The sequence below is a fragment of the Pagrus pagrus genome (genome assembly GCF_965226575.1).
Source record: "Pagrus pagrus genome assembly, chromosome: 19".
Lineage (NCBI taxonomy): Eukaryota > Metazoa > Chordata > Actinopteri > Spariformes > Sparidae > Pagrus > Pagrus pagrus.
In genome coordinates, this window is record NC_140203.1 from 3,161,882 (window position 1) to 3,184,524 (window position 22,643).

The 22,643-nt window shown below is 39.5% G+C and overlaps 2 protein-coding genes across 3 annotated transcripts; both read right to left on the reverse strand.

Annotated features, from left to right (window-relative positions):
* Nucleotides 1-2,493: 2,493 nt before the first annotated feature.
* On the reverse strand, nucleotides 2,494-5,296 carry ved (ventrally expressed dharma/bozozok antagonist). Of its 2 annotated transcripts, XM_084382474.1 has the most exons (4): nucleotides 5,249-5,296; nucleotides 4,504-5,138; nucleotides 3,277-3,527; nucleotides 2,494-3,115 (listed from the first exon to the last, which is right to left on the reverse strand). In XM_084382474.1, the coding sequence occupies exons 2-4, from the start codon at nucleotides 4,727-4,729 to the stop codon at nucleotides 2,753-2,755; spliced, it is 840 nt and encodes a 279-aa protein (XP_084238600.1). In that variant the 5' UTR covers nucleotides 4,730-5,138; nucleotides 5,249-5,296; the 3' UTR covers nucleotides 2,494-2,752. The 2 variants fall into 2 exon arrangements, with proteins under 2 accessions (XP_084238600.1, XP_084238599.1); XM_084382473.1 differs by having other exon boundaries at nucleotides 4,504-5,265.
* Nucleotides 5,297-15,061: 9,765 nt separating this feature from the next.
* polm (polymerase (DNA directed), mu) lies at nucleotides 15,062-19,109 on the reverse strand. The gene is made up of 11 exons (XM_084382395.1): nucleotides 18,720-19,109; nucleotides 18,238-18,409; nucleotides 17,906-18,004; nucleotides 17,639-17,809; nucleotides 17,491-17,562; nucleotides 17,241-17,361; nucleotides 17,030-17,162; nucleotides 16,675-16,777; nucleotides 16,226-16,597; nucleotides 16,004-16,087; nucleotides 15,062-15,914 (listed from the first exon to the last, which is right to left on the reverse strand). The coding sequence occupies exons 1-11, from the start codon at nucleotides 18,896-18,898 to the stop codon at nucleotides 15,828-15,830; spliced, it is 1,593 nt and encodes a 530-aa protein (XP_084238521.1). The 5' UTR covers nucleotides 18,899-19,109; the 3' UTR covers nucleotides 15,062-15,827.
* Nucleotides 19,110-22,643: the final 3,534 nt, after the last annotated feature.

The following is a 22,643-nucleotide window of genomic DNA, read 5'->3' on the forward strand; positions in this document are numbered from 1 at the left end:
ATACGAAGTATTTGTACACAAGGAAGTACAATTTTACAGTAGAAATACTGAAGTCATGAGTCCAGATTCACTCAGAATAAAGGGTATGCACTGCGGCCAGCAACCAGACTCTGTACACATTTCTGAGCATTTAAGAAAAAAAATCACACATTTCATTCTTGATTTTGAGGTATTTGTACTTTACTTCTGCTATTTTATACTCCTTCTCCACTTCATTTTGGAGGGAATATTGTACTTTTTACTCCACTACATTTATTTGATAACTTTAGTTACTAGTTAGATTACAGATTACATGCTATCATGATGATATCAGAGCTAAAGCAGTGGATTTTTAATTCATTTGTTTTATTGACATTCAGATGAAGAAAACACTGAATATCATGTACTCAATATCTGAGATGCGTGTACATTACTTGTATTATTATTTCCACTGTAACTGAGTACATTCAATCAAGTAGTATATCGTACTAAAGAAGTATTTTATTTGAGTATTTGCATTATCTGCTACTTTATACTTCCTCTCCACTACATTTATTTGATTTATTTGATGATGAAAACACATTTAGTCTGAAGAATATCAGGATCAGTCGGCATGTAAACACCTCTTCATGCCATTAAACTGAATTCCCAGAAATATAACCAAGAACATGATGTCAGTTTTCTCAGTGGCAGCTCATGAAAAACAAACTGTTCTTCTGAATATGATTTCTCAATAATTGTGCAACATTAAAAACCCAAAAGCTGAAATCTGACTCCATCGTGGTCAGAAAAACAGCCTGCGTTCAGCTTTGTGACGATAGTTTTCCAGCTAATCCAAAAAAGGGTTTTTAAAGAGTTGTTGATTTTACGAAGGAGGAGACTTTCCTCGACACATAAACAAACTCTTCAGTTTATCATAAACATTCAACATCAACACATCTGGAGAGTCATGATTTTTCACTGAACAGGAAGTGGATGAAAAAAATATTATCTGAAAAGTAACTAAAGCTAGTAAAAGGTGTAATACTTGCCTCTGAGATTTAGAGTAGTGTTGCATAAAATGGAAATACTCAAGTAAAGTACAAGCACCTTGCATGTACTAAGTTACACTGGAAATAATAATATGTAAGTAGTGTACAAACAGATGTATAGGTGTTGCATGTAATCTGAAAAGTAACTAGTAACTAAAGTTATTAAATTATGCAGTGGGGGAAAATTACAAGAAGTATAACGGAGCAGAAAATGCAAATACTCAAATAAAGTACCTCAAAACTGTGCTGAAGTATGATATATAGTATTTGATTGACTGTACTTAGTTACACTGGAAATAATAAAACATAAGTAATAAACAAGCATCTCAGATATGTACTTGAGTACATGAGAATCTGTGTTTTCTTCATCTGAATATCAATAAAACAAATACATTAAAAACTCACTACTCTTATATCATCATGATGGCATGTGATCTGTCATTTATCTAGTAACTAAAGTAAAAAAGTACAATATTTGCCTCCAAAATGTAGAGGAGTGGAAGTATAAAGTAGCAGAAAATGGAAATACTCAAGTAAAGTACAAGTACCTTGAATTTGTACTTGGGTACTTGAGAGATTATTTGTCATTATTAAAGAAAATAATGTTGTGTGCTAATCATTCATTCTCTTTTCGTTTGACTTCCTGTTCAGAAAGTGTTCACAGGCTGCACAGTAATCTATTTCTTTGAGAAGTATTCAGATTGTAAAGTACATAAAAGTACACATGAAGGGAAGAAGAAGCCCATCATCACAGCGTAATGGAGCCTGTGTGAGTGTTAATATGTGTCCCTGAATATTTAAGGCAGTAATGAGTGGTGAGCACTATTGATGAGGGACTTCCTCGGTATCTGTGTCTGTACTCGTTCTCAGAATAGGTGAGAGTGGGTGTGGCTTCTCCTGGAAATGGGCGTGGCTATAAGAGAGCTATGTTATGAATCAATAAGCGCCGCTGGGTGCGATTAACCAGAAGTCCTGATATTGATCAGAAGTCGCAGAACTGAGCTTCAGATCAAGGTTTATCACAAGAGTAAGAGAAGACACAATATCTGTGATCAAACTTTAAACAGTCAGCAACCCGACACATAATCTCACGACACACGACTGTTGCAGCGTACCAGTGAGAGGTGTACCGGACCTTCGTCGCAGGTCGGTTGTACAGGATGCAAGCAGCAGTCTACTGGGTGAGAGTCCATCCCGACCCGACCATCCATCTCCTGATTTCCTCCTTTTGCTGCTGTAATTACTACCACAGCCATCAGAGGTCGCCGCCGAACCAGAAACTTAAATCTGGGATGAATTTGCTGCTTTCAATGTCAACCCGTGGTCGTTTTTCTGATGATAAAGCATCGGATCTCATAAACGGATCATGTGATTTGTTAAAGCTTGATTTGGTTTTCACCTTCAGAATATATGGATTAAAACACATCAGAGGACTTGTTAAGTTTTAAAAATGATTTTATTTTAACAATCTGATTTACAGCAACATAACAACAATCTTTTAAAATCAAATTTAAATAAATCCAAACTTTACATCAGATACACACACAGATCACATCGATATTGCACACCACCCTGTTTGTTCACGATTCAAGATTCACAGCAGTAACTCTGCCCACATCTGTCTCTATCAGCATCGATCCTATTAGGATAAGATGAGGTGACCGATAATTAATCGATTCAGTCTCATTTTGTCTCACAGTGAAGGTGAAAGTAGCAGCACGGGCTCATCGGGCCGGACAGTATCAGTAGTACTGAGGGTAACCCGGGTACGAGCCCATGAGTTGAGGTGTGGTGGAGGGCAGCATGACTCCTGGGAGGCTGTTGTACTGGTAGAAGGAGTCCAGAGGCAGAGATGAGACGCTGGACAGAGGCGAGCTGTACTGCAGGCTGTGTGGATGGACGTAGGAGGCAGCAGACGGGCCTTCTGCTGCTGCTACCGCTGCTGCCGCCGCTGAGTGGTACCTCGGGTACGGACCGGGCCTGTACGCCTGCAGCTCCGGGTAATGCATCAACTGAGAGGCGACGTTTGCCTGACAGGCGTGAGCCAGGGCGTCCTGCACGGTCCGCTTCAGCTTCATCCGCCGGTTCTGGAACCAGTTTCTGATCTGAGGAGGAGAAAAAAAAAGTCTCATGAGGAAAAGTTCTGTCAAATAGTCAGGATTTATTAAAAATACTGCGGTCATCATTACTGATACATACTACACTACACACTGAACACAGACGTCTCTCACTGATCGATTATCGATAACGGATCGAGGATCGTTACCTGTTTGTCGGACAGGTTGAGCTTCTTGCACAGCTCGGCCTTGTCTTGCGTTCCCAGGTAAGCGTTCCTCTTGAACGCCCTCTCCATGCTGCTGATCTGCTCAGCTGTGAAGGCCGTGCGAGGCCTCCTCCCTGACGGAGGCGACGCCGGTGAGGAGGTGGAGGTGCAGTCGGTGGAGAGGGAGTGACCTCCTTCACTCTCGTAGCCGGAGGTCTCCTCCTCTGTGCCGCTGCTGAATCCTGCCTCGGACACTGCAGGAGGAGAAACCAGCGTTAGAGACGTTCAAGTCTTCAGAGTGAGGATGTCACATTAAAACACTGATGGAGGATTCAGAGCCTTTAGTGAAGTAAAAGTACTGATACCACTCTGTAAAAATACTAATAAATCGACTAACTGGTTAATCGACCAGGCATCTTAGTTTAACTTTAACTTAATATCTGACAAAAGATCAGATTTTATAAACTCTTCATGTGTTTTGAGTTCAAGAATCCTAATTAAAGAAATAATAGTAACTCAATTTATCAGATTAATGTAGTCGAGTAAAAATATATAATATTTCCCTCTGAGGTGTGGTGGGAGTATAAAATACTCAAATACTCAAATTATTCAAATACTCAGAATATATTTGAGATTATTTTCTTTCTTTCTTTCTTTTTATTCTGACCAGTGGTGGATTTGAGCAAAAAGTTAAAAAAAATATTGTGTTTTTAAAAAATTAAGTCACTGTTATGAAAAGTAAGTCTTAAAGTATCTAATATTAAATGTACGTGAGTATCAAAATTACAAGTAAAAGTAAAATACTCTTTTATCTGATTACCAATAAAAATGATTTTAAAATGTTCTGCTTTCACTCTGATGCAGCATGTAATCTGCAAAGTAACTAGTAACTAAAGGTATCAAATAAATGTAGTTGAGTATAAAGTACAATATTTGCCTCAAAAAGGTAGTTGAGTGGAAGAATAAAGTAGCAGAAACTTGAAAAAGTCATGTAAAGTACCACATAATTATATTAAAGTACAGTAGTTGAGTATAAATACTTAGTTACATTGTATCACTGCCAATTTCTTATCAATAGTACAGATATTTCTATTTCTTTAATGCACATTTTTACATTTATATCACGTTATTCTTCATTAACTTCTCTATAATCTATATTTTCTGGGACGTTTCTCTTCAAGCAGCAGCAGAAACGGATCAGTACAGATGTTCTGATTGTTCTGAACGTACCTTGGTTGTTGTTGAGTGAAGTTTGGTGCTGCAGACTGAGTCCATCCAGGTTCTGGCTCCTGTTTTCTTCCTGCTCTGTTAAACTCTCAGACTTTGGTTTGCAGTAAAAGCCCGGCAGACTCTCCGCATGAGTCCCACAGGTGGTGGGTCCGGAGGCAGAGACGGTGTCCGTCCCTGCTGGCTGGCTGCTCTGGGCCATCCACTCGATAGAAAAGTGTCCTCTCATGGCTGCAGAGTGCTGAAGTTTGGTCCTGTAGAGTAAATCCAGAGTGGAGGTAAAGGTCTGCCGGTGATGTCCTGGTCCTGGAGGAGTCCTGACTGCCTCCCATCACAGCTCGTCTGTATTTATAGGAGGCGTCCGTCCTCGGGTCAGACTCCCTGAGCCCGGAGATCAAAGCACACATCCTCCCTGCCTCCACCCTCCTCCTCCAGTTTTCACAACTGGAGTAATTAAGACGTCTCATTCAGTCTCAATGAGGCTGTTACAACAAGGCTCCAGTGAGTCTGGAGGAGCCCCCCTCCACCTCCTCCACCTCCTCCACCTCCTCCACCTCTCCTCCTTCCTGCCTCCAAAGACAGATAATAGACACACCTCACCTCAAAGTGTCTGCATCTCCTCTGCCGTCGCATCCGTACTGTAAATACAGATGATGGGAGCAGTTTCAGGCAATAAAAGATCAGATCAGAGTCGCTGTCTGAGCTGAGGTCCACAAACTCGTCTGCTCATTTAGCTGTTTTAATTTACAGATAATTCTCCTGTAGGACGACAGACTGACCGGAGAGTGAAGATGCTGCAGTCAAGAGAAATAAAACATCATTAACTGAGTTTATATGACTTGATAACGGTGTTAATCATGACTTGTTAACAGTTTCTCTGAAGGGAAGCAGTGATGTAACTAAATACATTGACTTGAGTACTTTATCTGCTACTTTATACCTCCACTCCACATTTATCTGATAACTTTAGTCAGAAAAATGCAGAATATTAGATTCAATAATCAGTCGATCCATCGTGTAATATGTACTTTATACAACACTGGTTCATATGTTGAGCGTATTTCTATTTTTACTCTGAAGGTTTTAAGGTCTTAAGACTTCAGTACTTGCACTTTACTTGAGTATTTCCACTTTCAGCTACTTTTTACTCCACTACATTTCATGATAACTTTAGTTTTTCTAGTCTAGAGCCCGGCTGATACATCAGTTAGCCAGTTTTATCAGTTGATATCCAAAATATATCAGTATCGGCTGATATATGTTGCCCGAAACGCACTGATGTTTATTTTTTATAGAGGTCATAACGCTTGTGGTGATTTAAAATGATTAAATTCTTTGTGAAGTTTCCTGTTTCGGTGCTTTGATGTCGTTTAGACAATAAAGTTTGCAAAATCAGCCCCCAAAACCCAGTACTGGTCTCCAGCTCTACTTACTTTGCAGATAACACTTTTCACAACACTGTTAAAGGATGAAGAAGTGATTCAAATGGCGTTTTTTGTCCTACAATAACCACTTTAATCAGGATTTATTATCTGCTGCATGAGATTAATTCATATAAAAGAAGAAAAAACAAAAAAAAACATTTACATAACTTGTATAAACTTGTTTTTGTTGAACCTCTGACTGTATCGCACACCAAACTTCAAGACTCAGAACTACAAATATACTGTACAACTCTTGTTTTATTTCTCCTAACATAACTTTATTTATTTGTATTTGTTGTATTATTCTGTTGACACAAAAGCTGAGAAAACTGGTAGATGTGGAGCGTTCGGTGTCTCATTTCTGATTCTTTAGATTTGAATTATTGACGTTCAAAGACATAAAACACAAACTGGAATAAAATCACGTTTGGCTTCTGGAAATCAGGATGAAAAATCATCAATCAGACTGCTGCTGATCATGTTCAGCCACTCACAGGCTAAAAGTCACATTAAAATCTTGGGCGAGCTTCACTTGAAGGAGCCTTCAGGTTAATTAGCAACACAATCAGCTGTGAGTGGTTTAAAACGACGGCAACAGATAATCCCGGGATGATCCCAGATTAAAGGAAAACTGTCCTGATGGGCTTTCAGCTCGTGTTATCTGTCTTTTAATTGATCAGGATTTAAGTAAAAATGATCCAACAATCATGTCGGATCAATAATCAGAAGAAGAAGATGTTCCAGTCGTATTAACAAGAAACAGACATTTATTAAGAAATATAAGATAATTAAGACACTACGAACTCAGTATTGAGCATATTATTATTTATTATATTTATTTTTCTTTATCTTTCCACATTTTTATTTATTTATTTATTGTATATATTTTAAATTTAAAATGTTTATCTTTAAATCTATCCTATTTTCATACCCGCAGTGATTTTCTTATTGTTTGACAGATTCATTATTTTTTCATGGCACACTATGACTCCATATTTTTAAAGCAGACGTGTGAGGATTTTATAAACTAATCCCAGATGATCCCAGATTAAAGGCAAACTGTCTGAAAGTAACCAGAGATGAAACCTGATGGGCGTTCAGCTCGTGTTATCTGTCGTTTAATTGATCAGGATTTAAGTAAAAATGATCCAACAATCATGTCAGATCAATAAAAACATCACGTTCTAGTGTCGTATTAACAAGAAACAGACCTTAATGGTATCTGTGAATAATCCTGAACATGCACCTGAGATTTGTCTCTTTATATTTTTAATCACCTCACATTTTTATATAAAGACACAGACCTGCCATGAGAATTAAAACATCAGTAAAAAAAATTAATAATAATAATAAATAAGTATCTAAATACGATGTACGAAAAAATAAAGGCAAAGGGGAATTAATTAGAACAAATAAAATCATAAAGATAAATAAATGACAGTATATAAAAATGATTACATTAAAAATACAGAAGAAAATAGAGAAATTAATCATTTAATTTATCTAAAATATATTTAGAAATGAATATGAAAATGACTGAAGATGCTTAATTAATAATTACACATTTATATTGTGTTTTTTTAGTCGTTATATTTTCTTATTTATTCTTTTAATTAATATAAAAATGTAAAACTCCTGTGACTCCACATGTTTAAAGCAGATTTAGTTTCCAATTTAATTTTAATTTATTGAACGTCTTTCAGTAAATCCTGCGTTTGTTGGTGAAGATTAATGAATCAATGATGTCGAGTGTATTTTTACGTCCGTTCATTCATTCACCAAATCATTTAAACAATAAAGAGACAAGAAACAAAGCAGCCGGCATAAATTAACCCAAATGAACCTGATACTAGCCGGACTAAAGGACTGAAAACTGTACTTGAGTAGATGTACTTAGTTACATTCATGTGGAATACTCTCATTACATTTGATGGAAACTGATCGTTGTGTTGCGCCTGAAATCATCCAGAACTGTTGAGTCTCTTTCTGCGACAACGAGGATTTAGGGATCAAGTTAAAGAGGCTGATAACGACCCGGAGAGGATGATCCCACCTCCACCTCCTCCTCCTCCTCCTCCTCCTCCTCCTCCTCCTCCTCCACCTCCTCCTCCTCCTCCTCCACCTCCACCTCCTCCTTCTCCTTCTCCTCCTTCTCCTTCTCCTTCTCCTCCACCTCTGTCTCCTTTTTTATTTCTTCTTTATCTAATCCTCTTTCTATTCTTACAGTTGTTTTCTTCTTCTTCTTCTTTTACAGATTTATTCTTTTTTCACGGCACTCCTATGACTCCACATGTTTAGAGCAGACGTGTGGTTTTATATTTAATATTTAATGATACTGTTACTTCTGGCACAATGATTTCCTGATAAACTTCTTCTTACGTTGGACTGTTGTTCACTATAAATACACGTTTGACAGTAGATAACTCTGGATCACACCGGATGAGCTGTGTGGAGCCATTTTATGTGTTTTTCAGTGTTTTTTTTAACGTTTTAAAACAAGTCTCTCACTTCAGGGGTTTAGCAGAACACTGCGACGCTGTTTTGCTGTGAAGCTCCAGAAATGTTTTGTGGACGGCGAAGCTTCACCTGACTTTCCATCAGCATGAGGATGAGGATCTTTTAATATACATTGAAATTGTCTCTCTACCTTTCAGGCAGATGTTTGATTCATCTACCAGCTCGATAAACAAACATGATGATGAGCTGCAGACAGGTTGTTGACGTGTCTTGTTGTTTGGATGCTGCAGCCTCTCGTCTGTCTGTCTGTCTGCCACATCAAAGAGCCGGAGTCCTGCTCGTCACAGACCGGGACGGGACGGGACGGGAGGAGGTGGAGCAGGCCGCCGCTGATACTCATCCACCCCGTTAAGCAGCACAGAGACACAGACGGAGGGGCAACAACTGATCAGGAGCCCTTTGAACTTCTAACTGGACCAATCAGCAGCCTGTTGTTTCTCTGTTTGTCTGCTTCTACCTGAACCGTTTGAAGAACGTGTACTTCATCTTCTGACTGATGGAGTTTATTTACCTCTCAGGTTATGATTTTATGATAAATTAAAGATTGATCTTGTCGCTCTCGACCTTTTTTCAACTTTTAGTTACTTTACAAATGAAGGTTTTTGCTACAAAACACACAAAGAGTTCTTAAATATTTGTATAATTTACTGTCTAGCACACTATCTAACAAAATATGGAGGAAATCAGGGAAAGAAAAAGCTTTGTAATGCACCTTTACATCCATACTTGTTGGTTGAGATTGGTGGATCTTCTTCTCCTGTTAGTGTCCAAACCACTGCAGGAGAAAAGAAGACAACAAGATGATGACTCTTCATCGATCCTCCGTTACAGGAGACATATCACACTGGAGAGATTTTAATAAGATATAAACAGAGAAGACAATAAGACATAAGAGGAAGTAAAAATAAATTGTATGCATGAAGAATTATGACATTTCTATGAGTCTCATAAGAGGAAGGTTGAGTCTCCTCGTCGCTCCACACAGTCACAGATACATCATTATTTAATCATTGAGAATGAAACACAACCAGGAACGAGGACGATAAAAGCTGAACAAACAGCATAAATAATGATGAATGTTTGATGAATTTCCCCTCTAACTTCTCACATGGCTTCATTTAAATAAACTGTCCGAGGCTACGAGAGTTACAATGATCCAATATTTAACAGAAGAAAGCATGAAATTCAAAGAAGAAGACAGATTTGTGTATCAGAACTTTGTTTTCTTTCCCCTCATCATCTGACGAGCCCTCAGATGTATCTGCTGATCAGGGAGTGAGGGAAGTTTTTATCTTCATTATGAAAAAAGTGGAGAATAAAGTCGACTCTTCTGGTTCATCGAATCCAGCTGGGGGAGCGACTGACAGCGATGCGAGCTGCCCGAGCCTCCGGGCCTCAAACTGACAACTACACTGTGTTCATGAGCTAAAAGACAAATAATGTCTTTGTTGCTGAAGCACAGTTTCACCACTTCATCTACACAAGGCGTCTTGTTGAGGCGTACGAGCTCCAAATGTCGACTTTAATCTCCACGTTTTGACTTTTTCCTCTTCCTCCTCTTTAATACTCGTCCGTACGTGAACCCCCCCGTGTTGTGAACCGCTGGACTAAACTAGCTAACTGTATATAAAGTAGTTCAGCCTGTCTCAGGAGACATTTTACTGCAGAGGGAGTACTTTAACTGCTGATACTCTGAGTACATGTAGCTGAAAATACTTCCTTTCTGAAATCCTGACTAATAATCTAAATAATCAGCCAGTTACAGTCACGTTCTTCAGGTTTTTGGAGATCTTCTTCACAGCAGAAGAATCTCAGGAGCTGCAGATACATTTCTCGTGTGTGTGTGTGTGTGTGTGTGTGTGTGTGTGTGAACTCACAGGCGTTTCCTTCACCTCTTCCTAACAGCCTCATTAACCTCTAAATACCAGTTTAACATCAAAGGCCGTGTCAGAGCTCACACCTCGGTCTCCTCTCACATCCACTCTCCGACGCGAGCACACACTTCTTCATCTACGCACGTTTTCTGCAGAAACAGGACTTATTTTTATTTATTTTAAGACACGTGGGCTGTGTGACATAAATACATAACACTGAACGCGGCGAGGGGGAAAAAACGAGGGAGGAACGGGAGTTTTGTTTTCATGTTTCCACATCAACATCGACACGTGAATGTTTTTGACACCGTATGTGTGAACCAAAAGTCTCTCTGGGAGAAGGAGACATGAGAGAGACTTCGTCCTCCGCCGAGGAGACTGTGAGTCTGGACTGCTGTGAGAACACAGAGGACACAGAGGATGTAGTTTGTATAGATGTAAATGTATTTAACTGAGGGCGAAGGACGTGTAGTTTCCCCCTCGAGCTCGACCGCATGTCAATAACATCCTTTAAAATTAATTTGGATTCGCAGGGCTGCCAGAGACGTTTACATTTTAACACAAGTCCACATTCACTTCAGTTGTTTAGGAGTTAAAATGTTAAAAAACAACTGTAAACAAACATTTAATGGCTTCATACAGCCGGTCCGGTCTAATCCAAGTCTTCAGAAGATCTCAAATTGATATTAAAGGATGTCATTTGTGCCCTCGACATGCACGCTTTGTAAGTTTTAAAAACAAGTCTCCATCTTCTTCAGTTGTTTAGGAGAATGGTGCAACACTTTTTTCTTGCTGTGAAGCTCCAGAAATGTTTTGTGGACGACGAAACTTCACCTGACTTTACATCATTAGAGGGTGAGGAGATAAATACTGCATTTTCATTTTTGTGTGAACTGTTCCTTTAAAGTACGCTCAATATTTGTTTTGTTTAGTATTTGAGCGAACTGTCCCTTTAGACTGCAGGCTTGTGTTTACTTCACTTTTGCTCGGAGGCTTTCTGCAGAGTCTCTTTGTTTGCGCCTGTTTCTGCGCTCGCACACCAGACTCCATGTGAAAAAGAGCCGCTTTAATCTCAGAGCAACATTCACGTGAACACAGGAGAGCAATAAAACAGACAGTGATCCTGACCGTGTGTGTGTCTGTGTGTGTGTTTGAGTGTGTAAATGCTCCTTATCCACGACGAGGGCTCATTCCTCCTCCTCGGCCCCAGCAGGCTGCTGCTGTCTGTGGGGTAACGGCGTCCTGCTGGGCCCGTCTTTGATTGGCTCCATTCAGACCCTTTCATCTCTAATGGGCCTGTTTGCTGCTCTGTTATGGACACAAACACACCTCGACCCCCCCCGGGGCGCTGACAGCAGACCGGAGGAGACACATGTCCCGACCTGGTGCTGCTTTGGTCTCACTGTCTGTCTCCATTATCAGCTCCTGCAGATAAAACACGACACTTTGAAACAAATTAAACTCTTTCTGCAAACAAAAGCCTGAAAGGAGATCAGCGTGTTCGTCCACAGAGCGTCTGCGGCTCTCAGCTCAGAGACCCAATGTAAAAATATGTGGTTTTATTTTGAAAGAAAGACTCATTCCTAAAACCAGCTGCTCACTTTTAGTTTTTATTTAGCAAAAAGGAGGAAATGGTGCTTTTATTTGGGACTATTTTCAGTGGACGATTAATCCACGTTGCTCTAGACTTTCTTTAAAGCCTTAAAGTTATCTTTCTTTTACTTTATTCACATTTACAGATCAAACGGCTGCAGGATTCAACATAAATCCTCATATTCAAGTCGTTTTGGGCCAATTACAGTTAATTTATCTTTAGTTAATAGTTATTTCACTGTTCACAAACAATGAAATGATTTTATAAACCATTTTATTAAAGAGTAGTAAAAGTTTATAAACATCAGTTGCAACTTTATAACAAATAACTGCTTAATAAATGTTTAATAAAGCATTTCATAGATTGTTAACAGTGAAACAACTGTTAACCAAAGCTTAATTAACTATTTATTTAAATAACACTCTGTTTCTGTATGTCTACACATCAACAGGCTTCACAAATCCTCTTAATTTAATCATTTTTAAGAGATTTTCTTCACTTTTTTAATTCCTGATCCAAAGCAGATTATAAAAAACTACATTCTTGACAACAAAACTCACAGTTTATCACAACAAACTGTAAAATCTCCAGAAGAAAAGCAAGAAAAGTAAAAGCAAAAAGGCTTTAAAATAATATTGTGATATTTTTATGCTGTATCATGATACACAATATATATCTCAGTGCTCACATGTACTTCATAAATGCAAACACTGTGACAAATTTCACTTAAAATACCTCGATATCGATATCGCAAAAATATTGTCGGGCTGACTATTTATTGGTATTTTGACAAAATACTAACACAATGAGCTTTCTGATCAATAATCATCAGTAAAGTGGTTATTGGTGTAATTAGAAGTAGAACATTTTACTGTAATGAGCCTTTAAAACGAGGAACAGACGACACTCATGTCCTATCATAATATAACCATATAAGACTGATGTGTTGTGCAGCCCGAGGAGAAAATACACATTTAAGCATTTTTTAAAAACACGCGTCCGCCTATTTAATTCTTCCCCTTTATTAATTTTACCTACAAACAGAAACACAAACAGAAACGATGGAGCAGACTTGCATCAGCCTCCTGAGCGTGTTAACTGAAGACAATAACAAAGCACTTTTCTCCGGTAACAGAGGTCCAGTTTGGCTCTTTGGATCTCACGTCAGCCTGAACTGAGTGAGTCTCTGCTGCTGAATGGATTCCTCTTCATGCAGATGAAGGTGCTGATGACGCCCAATAATCATTGATCTCCATTGCCGGCAGTCTCCAGCAGTTGCCCGCCCCGTCTGTAACACAGTCAGTTAAGGCCTCTTCCCCTGTCCCATTGATCCCTATCAGCCTCATCAAAGGCTCCCGGGGCTTTGATGGGGGCCGGCGGGACGGGTCCTGGTGGACGAGCAGGCGCTGCGACTCCCCTCGTCAAACGGTGGACAGAAGGACGGAGGGAGGGAGGCGTGTCTTTGGATTGTGAAATTTAAATTTCTAACTGAATCTGAGAGCTGCAGGCTGTGACGCAGCACACCTGAGGGTTCACAGGCTTTTATGGCAGGTAACAGTGAATCTCCCGGGACTTTAAAATGTAAAGCAACGTCTCGCCGTTTTAAATGTTGATTTAAATGTTGAAAAGTACATTTTACATATATTTAAATGTACGGACACACTGTTTAATACGAGTCGACCGATTATCTGCTCTTATATTTAGCATTTTTTCTGATATAACAAACAAAATGTCACCGTCTGTACTCAGAGTTGTAAAAAGTACCCAACAGTCAGACTTGAGTAAAAATAAAGATACCGTCTTAAAATACTAGTTTGGTAAAAGTAAAAGTCACACTAGTTCTTGAGTAAAGATCTGAAAGTATCTGATTAAATGTACAAACGTATCAAAAGTCCAAGTAAAAGTAGATTACACATATATTTACATGTTTGTATTTACTGTTTATCAGATCTGATATTCAGCATTTTCTGATCAGTGTTTGTTTCATCTGATTGTCAATAAGTTAATTTAAACATGGACTCCATGTAGTCTGCAAAGTGACGAGTAACTAAAGTTATTAAAATAAAGTTAAAAAATGAAGCGGAGTTCAAGTACAAAGTAGCATAAAAAGACTAAAATACAAGTATCTGAAACTTGTACTCGAGTTGCGTACTTGAGTAAATGTACTCTGTTAGTCTGTGTGGTTTCTCTGCTGTTGGTTTTTCTTCTGAACGTTCAGATAAGAGACGATGAAGACGTTACAGAAAACAGGTCACAGCTCCACAGGTGTGTCTGAGGGAGGCGACGCACAGTCAAACATCCTGCAGCTCCTCAAACATGAAGTGGAGACACGTTTAAAAACCTTCTGACTGAATGTTCTCGTGTGATTGGATCAAACTGTTCTTATCTCGTCTCCTTTCTAACACGATCTCCTCCAGGACAGCAGGTTTAATCCCATCACACAGGAACCGTCTGTTTGAAACAGCTCATATCTCTTCAGGGTGGAAGTTACACAAGAACGTCTTCCCGTGTTGTTGCACTCAGATCCTACATTAAAGGGCGACTCTGCCAGTTTTCCACATTACAGTGTGTTAACAGGTGTGGCTCTGCTGCATATGTTAAAAAATGAGCAGTATCAAGTCTTTTGTGGCTCCAGAGGAAGCTGCATGTAATCTGATAAACTGCCTCCAGTGGACTCACTCAGATGCATTGTGGGTAATGTAGGCACCTTTTTTATTCCACACCTGGGACTCTGGGGCTCATCCTGAACTTTATATACCTCAATAAACGTATTTATACCTGTAAGAATACATTATAATGTATTTGCTGATTATATTTTAGTATATAACGATAATCAAAAAACATAAAACCGAGTTAAAAGTACAATATTTCCCTCTGAATTGTGGTCGAGTAAAAGTATAAAGTTGTATAAAATGGAAATACTCCAATAAACTACAAGTACCTCAAAATACGTACAGTACTTTACGTCCTTACTTTCCTCTCGTGAGGTAATATCTCTATTTTATTTATTTTCTGGATCGCCATGAAACATATTCATGAATCCTCTGACTGTTCCTCTAGCGCCACCATGAGGTTCAGATGTGAAGTGTTTTTATTAGATCTGTTGACAGTAAGAAAGATACAGAATATAACCAGACGTTATCCTGCAAGAGTTTATCTTTGAACACATCTTTTATTGTAAAGACCAGATCAGCAGGTAAGACAAACATCCTGTAACAGGCAGTCGAGTTATAGCAGCAAATATTATCTGTTTTTATTTTTAATTGATGACTCCGACACTCATTATTATTATTATTATTATTTGGCACAGCTTGTTAAAACTAATACAGTCTAATTAAAGATAATTTCTTTACATTAAACTGTTTAAAAGTCAAAGAATCCTAAAATAGAATAAAATACAATTTACAATTGAAAATATGTAAAAGCTGCAGCTGCACAGTGTTTAAACGAAGACAGAGGAACGTGCAAAATATCGACTTATTGACTTAAATACAAGTTGTGGTGCAGCTGAACTGGACTTTGGTGTAACTGGGTTAAGAAACAGTAGAAACACCCTCCAGTGTGACGCAACACAACTCAACAGCAACACAAACGTGATCCTCCAACAACGATCCTTCAGTTGAATCAACTTCTTCACGATGGAGGATTTATCACAGTTTAGTATCAGACTTTTCCAGCTCACACATGCACGAGCGCATTCCTGGTAGATTACTTTGTCACATTTTACTGTTTACGTAAAATCACCTCTGATGAGATTTTGTAAAAGGTGTAAAATCTTTCTCTTAGTGATATAAACCTTCAAACTCATGGCTCCTCAGTTTTCTTGGGTCTTATTTCATTGGCTACATCTCGTTGATGCTCCTTGTTATTATCCTCAGATACCTGCTTCACCCTCCTGTCGGCGCTCGTCACGTCCTCTCAGGCGTTTCTCTCTGACGGAGGAATGAACTCCAGACCGAGATGAGCAAATATCTCCTCCTCCGACGTCGCTCGCAGATAACTTCTCTGAAAGAATACAAACAAAATGACACCCGGCTGATTTGAAGAGGACAGATGAAAGTCACGGGTTTTGTTTATGACGACAGTGTGCGCACCTGTTTGTTATCATACAGCGCGTGGCTGCTCAGAGACATGTTCTTCACCTGTCCCGCCCAGCGACGCAGCTCCCGCTCAAACAGCTGTGGACAAAATGGAGTAGGAGGAAATGTTATTCAACGTTTGTCAGTTTTCTTTATCTTTTTTTGGTTTATTATTTTGCACCAAACCACCAAGTTAAATTCTGATTCTAATATTTGATTTCATTTCTGAAGGGTCACCTTGGATCCGGTCCAGCCCAGCAGAGCAAAAGCAAACTGGCTGACGGGAGAGACGACCAGGTCGACCCTCACAGCTCTCCACAGTTTGTGTCCGGCTTGTTTCGTCTGATCCGCCTCCAGCGCTTCATCCTCACAGCGGCCGCGTTCACTAATCTGGATGCGACCGTGTGGATTTGGATCAGGTGTGTTGAGAGTCTGCGGGCCGCTTTCTGTGGCCGTCTCTGGCTGTTTCGCTCCTTGTTTCTCCTCCTCTGTCAGTCTGAAGATGGAGAAACACCTCTCGAAGCGGTCCATGTTGGAGGCGGGTCGACCGGGACCGTCCTTAGACTCCAGGTACGAGTTTCTGGTGGTTTTCTGGTACAGCAGGAAACCCTGGAGAGAGAATGTGGACGGTGTGAATCCAGGTTTTTAGATGTTCCCTCCAGTGACAGTATGCGACTGAAGTTTACCTGCGATTCCAACCAGGAAACCACTTTCGGCATCAGTCCCACCTCTCTGCCCTCCTCTGGGTGTGTTATCAGGAAGTCGACATCGTGGCCCGACAGCTTTCCCCTGGAGACACGAAAGGCGATGAAGATAAATCGAAGAAGCTGCTGGTTTCAAATGATATCCTCACTGTTAGAAACACTTTACTGGAAGAATCAACAACGCTACAGCTTTTTGACCCTCAGCTCTAAACACTACAGTACCCATGTCTCCAGTCGCAGAAGCTGAAGCAGGGTCAGCTGAAATGTCTTTTTGACCTTTAATTCATCTCGTAAAGGTCACGATGTGTCAGACGTTCTGGTTGTTTTGCTCTTTTACCTCCTGAATCCTCCAATCAGAGTCACGTGTGCGCCTGGCAACACAGAGACGACAGCTCGCCGCACGATCTCACCGATGACGTCAGCTTCTGCCTTGGTGACCGGCTGGTTGAGGTCGTCGTAATGCTCGAGGCCTGAGAGACGACAAACTGTGCGATCAGACAGAAACGAGACAAAACAGAGTCTGAACGCAGACGAGCGGAGACACAAACCTGCCTGCTGCGCTCGGTTGAGTGTTTGTCCCGAGTCCTGCAGCTGCTGAAGGCCGAGGATCCCGTCTCTGATCCAACGATCGGCTGTTTTTGCTCCGACTCCAAAAATACCTGTTAAAACCTGAAATACACACAGAGTTAGGGTCAGGGACTATTTTTAGCCGTGTATTAATCCATGCTTGGTGCTGTGGTGAGTATGTGTGGCAGCAGGACAGTGTGTTTGTGTGTGTGGACAAAACATCTGACTGACCTTCAGAGCTTTATATCTCTCAGACTGCTTCATGGACTCAGCTTCACCTGATGCTCCGTTCTCAAAAATATCCTACAAGAAGAAATAATGAAAATATTTTATTGTATCTTCTCTGAGTGTGATGAAGCAGCTAAACTTTTCTACCGACCTTGATGACTCTGAGCGAGTGACCTCCGAGACAGGGAAGCCCTCTGAGCTCCGTCATGCTCGTCACCGGTCTGGGCAGAGCCTTCAACACGGCGGCGGCCCGGCGAAAAGCGACACCTCGTCCCTCCTCCTCGCTCAGCTCAGCGTTTTCAGCCAGGAGCGACAGAGCATCCTGAGACGGGAGATACATCACACGGAGCGTCAGAACACACAGATGTTGTTTTATTTAACAGCGGTGCTAACATCTGTTAGCTGGAGGAGGACGCACAGTGAGGACGGCGTTGTGGTTGTCCAGGGTGGTCCGTCTCTGACAGGCGTAGCCGGGGACAGTGAACACCTCCACCTCGGCTTCACGCGTCTGCTGCTCCTGAAGGACACAGAGTCATTCATAACCATTATTTCATTATCTATTAACCTGTTTCTTGATTATCAATTAGGTGTTTGGTCTATAAAATGGCAGAAAACGGTAAAAAATGTTGTCTTCACACTCAGAACATAATGGATTTTCTCTTTCCGGGTATTCTTGAGTTTTACTTTCACTCTGACACGTTTATTTACTGTGTCTGAACAGCGGCGATGATCCCTGTAAAATAAATGTACCTGCAGTTTGTGTCGGTCCAGCATCTGGACAGGATGTCCTGCCTTCATGCTCTCCGTGTACCAGCTGATGTCCAGGAGGTGAGCAGGTGTTCGACCTCTGACCTGCGAGTCGAGCCACGTCCTGACCTCGTCGCCGCAGTTGTTCTCACAGATGACGTGTGTGACACTTTCACTGTGAAGAAGAAGAAGAAGATTAACGATCTGGATTTCATGTTTTAAGAGAGAAATATCAAACATTTGCTGAATCCAGCTTCTCTAGCTGGTTTTACATCATTGTTACTTGAATATCTTTGAGTTTTAGATGTTGATCTGCAGAAATCTTTATTTAAAACCTTTAAAAAAGGACAATAGGACAAAGATCCAAACTTGGACTGGAGTAAAAGTACTTAGTTACATCCCACCTCTTGTTTTCTCTCTTTAAAGTAACTTATCTCTACTTTAAGTTACATTTCCTGAACCGGATCATTTACAGGTCATCTTACCTGAGCAGCTCCTCCACCTGAAATCCCTTCTTCCGGCCGAGCCGAGAGAGGAAAGCTCTCCGGCTGGCTCCCATTTTTCTTTCCAGCAGGAACAAAACAACTTGAGGGAACCGGTTCGGTCCAGTCCCAGTGTTCCCAGTATGAGAGGAGACCACCTTCCTTCTCTTCAATGGCACCATGGCTCAGCTCTGTGGCTCAGTGAGATGTTAAAACGCACCGGTGTCGAGGTTTGAAGCTAATGTTGACATTAGCTCTGCTCGCTGCTGTCACACGTCCATCACTTCTCTGCTGCTAGCTGACTTTGATATCACAACAGAGCGATTACCGTTAAAACACCGCGAGGAGACTTCAGCGAAGTTAGTTTTGAGTTGGATATTCAACAGACATTCACGAGCCACTCACACATTTCAAGTGCGCCCGTATTGCAGACTTTACAGTAAGCAAGACGGCTACAGCGTGTACCGACTTCCTGTTTTCAAAATAAAAATGTGGGATATTTAATAAAAAAATATTTAGAGATGTAAAATGTAAAAACAAGAGGTGTATCTCATGCAGCCAGTGTAGTTACATGGTCCCAACATAATTTTGAGTCAATTGATCACATGACCTGGAAGCTATTGAGCTAAAATGCTAATATTTGCATATAAAAATTAACATAAAATATTTAGAGACGTAAAATGTAAAAACAAGAGGCGTATCTCATGCAGCCAGTGTAGTTACATGATCCCACACTGATTTTGAGTCCATTGATCACATGACCTGGAAGCTATTGAGCTAACATGAATTGAGTTCTAAATATTTTTAATTATTTTTTTGTAAATATTAGCATTTTTAGCTGAATAGCTTCTCAACAGCTTTAAACACAGTACCCCTGCTTTAAATATCCCACATTTTTATTTTGGAAACAGGAAGTCGGTACACGCTGTAGCCGTCTTCTCCGTGTGTTTACTGTAAAGTCTGCAATACGGGTGCACTTGAAATGTTGGAGTGGCTGCGAATGTCTGTCGAATATCCAACTTCAAACTAACTTCACTGAAGTAGAAGGAGTTGAGTAAAGACGTCTCACGTTACTGAGTCCGCTCTCTGAGGCAGGTTAGTGGGAAATAAAACCACTTTCACCACCAAAACTTGGGAAGACTGCCGCCGGATGCAGCTGTGTCGCTGCGCCGGCTCCACGTGTGCATCACCAAAATAGTTCCGAGTGGAAAAAGAGCACGGTACGCTCTGCTGCTGCATTCATGTGCTCCTCGGATAGTTGGGTAGCAGTTCGTCCGACTTCGGTGTGTCATGTCGGAATGTGGGAGCAACATGGACACCGAAAAATAATTTGTTCTGCATTTTATTGAAGGTTTAAAGAAGTGAGGGACATGAAGAGTAAAGGGAAAGACACAATGACTGACAATACAGGACTGTGGTAAAAGTTTCTTATCATCGACCCAGTGTCAAGAGTACGTTTTTCCGCTAATTCCGACAGCACGTAAACGCACAGTGCCTTCCCAGTATGGAAGACCATTTCTGCCATTATGAAAAAACAAACTGTTACTTAAGATAAAAAATAAATAATAAAAACAAAAAAAATAGTCATGGTTAGTCAAACTTACCAGATTGTAAGTCCTGATCATTTTAACTCATTATCTCATATTTTCAATTTAGTATCCCATAATTTTGATGAAGTAACGGTATCTCCTCTTGAGCTTTTTCTAGATTTTGCCTTATTTCACTTTTTTTTTTTTTTACCCACTGTATCTTAATTTTGACAAACTACATCATAATGTTGATTTACCATTTGATAATATAATATTGACTTTTAATCTCATAGTTTCTAATTAATATTTAACATCACATAACTTGAACTAAGTATCAGTATTTCACCAAGTTTGGCTCGACTTTTCTACATTTTGACTTAATATGTGATATATTTTACTAACTAACTTACTTAATACTTTTGATTTACTACCTCGTAATTCTATTTTGTCTTTAATTTAATAATTCAAATGTATGACTCAACAATTTCTTTTTTAGCAAATCAAAATTTTCACTCACTGCCTCCTAATATTGCTTTTTTGACTTACCATCAGCACCTTTATTAGATTGTTTTAATCATGACATGCACACCTCTTCATATGTTGTTTTCTGAATATATATTATGTTATTATTATTATTATTATATACTGTATCATATACATTTATATATTTGAAAGGGTAATCAGATAAATCTTGGTGCTTACAAGATGATTAATGAGAGAGGAAAGAAGAGGAAAGTTCTGATACACAAATTTGTATTAATTGTTTTAACTTTTCTCTATTTTTTTTCCCAATAAAATATTGAAGAGTTTTACTTTTTTGGGCCTCAAGCAATTTCTTAAATGACATGATCAGAGAGGTTTAGCTATTATGTTTCAAGAAAGTTGGGAACCACAAGCTTAACTTTTGACTTTATTTATTTATTTATCAAGTGTTTCTGATGTAAAATGAAAGTATCTGTAGTTGTAAGAATATAAAGTAGCATAAAATGGAAATACTCTGGTACAAGTACCTCTGAACTACATTTAAGTACAGTAACTGAGCAAATGTACGTTCCACCTCTCACTGCGGCTGAACACGTTGGTCATAGAGCTGTTTCTTCCACTATAATCCCCTCACAGCACAGATGATGAGGATGATAAGCTGTCTGTGGTTATAACCTCCTCCATCCTTCCTGAAGCTACTATCAGCTCAGTCGAGCACCTTCAGCTCTTGGCTCATTTCATGGTCTGACAAGCAGCAGATCAGGTGTGACTGTGCTGCCTGATTGCTACCTGCCTGTTCATCACCTCACCGCCAACAGCTGCGGAAAAAATAAACCTGAACTGCAGCTGAATGTGGAGATTGTTAAGACATGATGCACGGATCATTTAATTCTCACTTCTTCCTGTTATAGTGGCAGTCAGTGCAGAGTGTCTAAAACTCTCATTATAAATGAATCCAATTTGTTTTCACTGCACAATATGTCAGAGTGGGATGATTCCAGATGCAGATATCATATTATCTTAATGTTTTTGTAGCTGTATATTCAGCTGTGAGGAGGTGAAACTCTTGAATATGATGATGTCAAACACTGAAATAAACTCTGAAGCTGTTTAAAGGGAAATTTAGGGGGAATTACACTGAAGTGATCGTGTTGAACTGGTTTCAGATCCTCAGGTGTACGTTCAAGTTTTATTTTTCCTGAAAAGAAAATGAAACCTTTAGACTGTAAATCGATTAGAGTCAGGTGAATAAACTGGCCGAGAAGTAACAAGAAAATGTAAAGAAACACCAAAATATATGTGTATATACTGTCAAATCCAGTACATGTTTACATCTGACGACTTGATTAAATGTTTAACTAGTAAAAAATGGTAAACTGTTATAATAAAGTTAATGAGAGGATGTCTAAATTGGATTAAATATATATTATAAAGGAATTTACTACACCACAACATTATGTAAGGCTAAATAAAGCTAAATAACATAAAATAACACAACATAACATAACATAACACAGCATAACACAACATAACATAACACAGCATAACACAACATAACATAACACAGCATAACATAACACAGCATAACACAACACAACATAACATAACACAGCATAACATAACATAACACAGCATAACACAACACAACATAACATAACACAACATAACATAACATAACATAACACAACACAGCATAACATAACATAACACAACATAATATAACACAGCATAACATAACATAACACAGCATAACACAGCATAACATAAAATAACACAGCATAACATAACATAACATAACATAACATAACACAGCATAACATAACATAACATAACACAACACAGCATAACATAACATAACACAACATAATATAACACAGCATAACATAACATAACACAGCATAACACAGCATAACAT